The sequence below is a fragment of the Lithobates pipiens genome, unplaced genomic scaffold (assembly GCF_037356315.1).
Source record: "Lithobates pipiens isolate NorthernLeopardFrog02 unplaced genomic scaffold, aLitPip1_a1.2 Scaffold_8, whole genome shotgun sequence".
Taxonomy (NCBI): Eukaryota; Metazoa; Chordata; class Amphibia; order Anura; family Ranidae; genus Lithobates; species Lithobates pipiens.
Window position 1 is genome coordinate 479,886,912 of NW_027507903.1, and position 4,559 is coordinate 479,891,470.

The 4,559-nt window shown below is 40.2% G+C and overlaps 1 protein-coding gene across 1 annotated transcript; it reads left to right on the forward strand.

Moving 5' to 3' along the window:
• Positions 1-257: 257 nt before the first annotated feature.
• On the forward strand, positions 258-4,034 carry LOC143960331 (E3 ubiquitin/ISG15 ligase TRIM25-like). The gene has a single exon (XM_077468799.1). It carries the CDS (start codon positions 310-312, stop codon positions 1,897-1,899), a length of 1,590 nt encoding a protein of 529 aa, XP_077324925.1. The 5' UTR covers positions 258-309; the 3' UTR covers positions 1,900-4,034.
• Positions 4,035-4,559: the final 525 nt, after the last annotated feature.

The following is a 4,559-nucleotide window of genomic DNA, read 5'->3' on the forward strand; positions in this document are numbered from 1 at the left end:
TATATTGTGTATGTTATTTAACACAAACTACTACCATTTGTGTATTTTTATGTATAAAATGTGTAAATGATACAACCAGAGGAAAATTTTCTACCAGAATAATTCACGGCTTAATAAATTGCCAGAATCGGTAACAATTGGTAACAATATGTAAAATGCAGTATTTTCTGTGTTCTTTTTAATAGCTGATCCTTTAAATGCAGCTTGAGTTACAGTCCAAGCTTCACCCACCCTAGGAACATGTGGAAACGCCCTCTTCATTCCAAGCGTGAAGACTTTCAGTTTCATTTCGCCCCCCTTTTGTCTACGATGGCGTCTGCTGGTTTGAGAAAAGAACTGGAATGTTCCATCTGCCTGAACATTTATACCGATCCTGTTATGCTGAAATGTGGACATAACTACTGCCGGGTCTGTATTGATCGTGTATTGGATACACAGGAAGGATCTGGAGGTTATTCCTGTCCTGAATGCAGGGAGGCGTTTCAGAATCGGCCTGCACTGCACAGGAACATAACACTGCGAAACATAGTGGAGAATTTCCTATCTACTCAACCAGATCAGGAGCAGACCAGAATCTTTTGTTCTCACTGTGTGGACTCTCCTGTAGCTGCTGTCAAGTCCTGTCTGCATTGTGAAGTTTCTTTGTGTGATAAGCACCTGAGTGTCCACAAACGGTCACCAGAACATGTGTTATCTGACCCTACCACTACCCTGGAAATAAGAAAATGCTCCATCCACAAGAAGATCTTGGAGTATTACTGCACTGAGGACTCTGCCTGTATCTGTGTGTCCTGCTGTCTGATTGGAGAACACAAAGGACATGAGATGGAGTCCCTGGATGAGGCATCTGAGCAGAAAAAGAAGCAGCTAAGGAATGCTCTACAGAACCTAATGACAGAGAGAGAGGAGACTGACAAAAGAGTTCGGAGTCTGCAGGAACGTGGGGGGCAAATAGAAAATAAAGCAGCTGGTGAAAGAGAGTTAGTCACTGCCTTGTTTATAGACCTCAGGAGACAGCTGGAAGACCTTGAGAAGAGAGTCCTGAGTGAGATAGCTAGGCAGGAAAAGGAACTTTCATTCGCAATTTCTGATATGATCCAACAGCTGGAAATAAAGAAGGACCAGCTGTCCAGGAAGATGGATCACATTGAGGATCTGTGTGGCATGACAGACCCACTGACTGTCTTACAAGAATTAGACTCATCTTATTTCTATGAACCCAAGGAAAAAAATGAGGCTAAAAATGGACATGACGAGCTCCTTCGTGATGGTGGAGATCTAAACGTGATTGGAATCTCACAGATATTACACACAGGTTTATTTGATCTAATAACAGGGGTAAAGAGAGGAATTTACGTAGAGAAAGCTTCAGACATATTACTAGATGTAAACACAGCTAGTAATAAACTACTTCTATCAGATGACAGGAAATCTGCATCCAGGGCTGAGAGAAGCCAGAATCGCCTAGGAACACCAGAGAGATTTCAGCTTTACCCTCAGGTGATAAGTAATCAGAATTTCTCCTCTGGCCAACATTACTGGGAGTTGGATGTTGGTGGTTCAGAGAGCTGGAGAGTCGGTTTATGTTACCATAGTATGGACAGGGCAGGAGAGAAATCACATATTGGAAGTAATGACAAGTCATGGGGTCTGTACAGAGTTAACAGTCAGTATGTGGTGATACATGATAGTAAAAAGATCCAGTTACCTGCCAATATCTCCAGTGACAAAGTCAGGATATATCTGGATTATGAGGCTGGGCAGATCTCCTTTTATGATCTGTGTCACCCAATCCGCCACCTCCACACCTTCACCACCATTTTTAATGAACCCCTTTATGCTGTTCTTGGTGTATGGAAAGGTTGTCTAAAGATATTTGCCGGGAATCGAGAGATGTGAGAAATTTGCCCAAATAAAGGTGGCACCAAAAGGAGGTCAGGTAATTTGATCTGGTGGCATATTTAGGTAATAGAGTAAGAACAAATCAATAAAAAGAACAGGATTAACTCAGTTTTAAAGTTTTAAAATGGATAAAATCCCCCTGTAACACAAAAAGGGTACACAGAGAAGGTTTTGAAGTGGTGGTACCTCTTTTGCCAGCAGCTACATACAGGTGATAGCAGAGTGAAATTTATAAAGCAAGTGATAAAAATTCTTGCAAATGAATTCAGAACAGCTGGAGGGCAGGATCGCCATACAACTAATTTGTGGCCAACAGAAGCTCTGTTGTCTGCTACAGTACTAACCCTTGATCAGTTTAGTAGCAAGTAGAGGATTATACAGATTATATCAAATAATATTCTACAAATACCCTAGGTACCAGTAATGACTATAGATCCCTCTATTTTTAGATGTCTCTTTTAGCATGCTGTCTCTTGATAGTCTCCTGTTGCATGTCTGTAACCTCTGGCTTTCTCCTGTAGCATATCTGCAAACAATGTCAGTATCCTGTAGCATGTCTGTAACCTCTATCAGTCCCCTGTAGTAGGGTTATAAGCCTCGTGCACACTAGTGTTTTTTTGTTTTTTCCATTCAACGCAGCAGGGCTGAAAAAAAACAAAAAACTGACAGCTCAGGAGGAGCCGCTGTACTAACTATCCAAAAATAGTACAGCAATATACCCTGCTGTGCTATTGTTTTCTGACGGGGACGGCCCAGCCCGCCAGAAGACTCTAGTCAACAGACAGACCCTTTTCAGTCATGCCCTTTCGACAGAAGCCAGCCGAGCAGCCAGCTTCTGTTGAACCATCTCCAGAGCACACAAGCTGAACGTCAGCTGGTTTCTATTGACATTCGGCTTGTGTGTATGAGGCTCCTGTAACATTTTTGTAACCACTAGAAGTCCCATGTAGAATGCCTCTAACCCTTACAGTCTCCTGTAAAATGTCCAAAAGCCTCAGATAATCTTATACATGGGAGCAGTATCTTAAAATATGGCAGCAACAAAATAGAGATAGGGGTGTTGTCACTGAAAGACTGATGTAGAGCTTCAGGAATTGATGATACTGTCTGTCATGGTTGTCTAGGTCATATGAGGAGCAGAACAGAATTCCAAATCTGTAAGCAGACAGATGGTGATATATGCATATAAATTGTGTGTTTGCCCAATATTCTGCTTTAACACAGTGTTTTTGTTGCGTTGTTGTTTCGTACAGACTATTGTCCTGTATTATTCATTATTGTAGTCTCTGGGTGATATTAGGTTCTTTACTTGGTTGTAGTTGCCTCATAATTAGATGACTTTCCCTCTTCACTGGCCTTTCAACACTCTCTCTGACAATCACATTATCACCCATCTGACATCTCCCTACAGAAGGTCTACATAAAGCGATTGGCCGCATTCCGCTATGGTGTTACGTGACAGAAACTCTATTGTACATCACAGAATATCGCTCCTATCATTAAAAAGTAAAACAATATGTGAAAAATATGTGTTACACCCTGCTTCTGCTTTGATGTCAGGTTGCAGAAACGAATTAAATTAATTAATTATTGCACCAATCAATATGAATAAGGCTGTCCATAAATTATAAAAAAAAAATGTACAATTTTCCTTTTAGATTTACCAAAACCATATAATATGAGTTCAAACCTAAACACTTTCAATTTGTATGCAATCAGATAGGCCCTTGCACTACATAGTTGAAAGTAAAGCTAAAGGAAATTGAATAAGAAAATTGTATATTTATAAAGCATCATTCCTGAGCAGAGGTTGTCCAAAGAAATTTGACAAAGTTTGGAAGATATGGCGGGACAGTGACCTTTCTGTAGCCTAATGAGTATGTGGTGTGTATTATTGGGGAGAAGGTTTTGTTTATGTGGAGATGGATCTGGGTGCATATCCAACGTTAGGATTATTTAAGGACTGGTTGCTGTTTAGGGAGGATTGATGGCCTTATTACCCTGAAAACTGTGTGAAGTCATTTTAGTAATGTCAAACATATGATGTTGGTATCCTTGCCCCTTTGGTTTTAGGGGAACTACATCCGGGATGGTGGATTTGTTCACATGGTGGTGCACCTGCATGGGGGGGGGGGGGGGGTTCTGGGCGTTTCTAATTTTTTATATGTTGTCTTATGGCTCCTGGCTTGTGTGACGTGGTTTGTCTACTCTCTTTTTATGTGTTCTGTTTTTTGTTATATGCCAAATATTAATAAAAATAAGTTTACAAAAAATAAACTTGTCCACCCCTCACGATGCATCCTAGCATCTGTTATTTTATTGCACTGTATGTGTGTGTTGCCATTTATCATGAGTTTTACCCCAACATACATTTAAAAAGTGATGGGAGGCACCCGCAATAGTGCACCACTGATGCTCCGTGCTCTGCAATTTGTATTTCAATGTTTTTATTGTTTTTTTAAAGTAAAATAAAGAAAACATTTTCATAAATAAGCCAGTTTGCATTATTTCCATAGAAAAAAAGCATACAGTATTTCTAGAAGACAGAAGTTTAGCATTCCACATCCAGAATGTAAATAAACACAAAAGAAGAATACAGTTCGGCTATTGTACACTGTAGTTCTCTGTTTTCTTAATACCCAGTGGACATAGCTACC

Coding starts and splice junctions, on each gene's coding strand:
- LOC143960331 (XM_077468799.1), top strand. CDS start 310: ATGGCGTCTGCTGGTTTGAGAAAAGAACTGGAATGTTCCATCTGCCTG.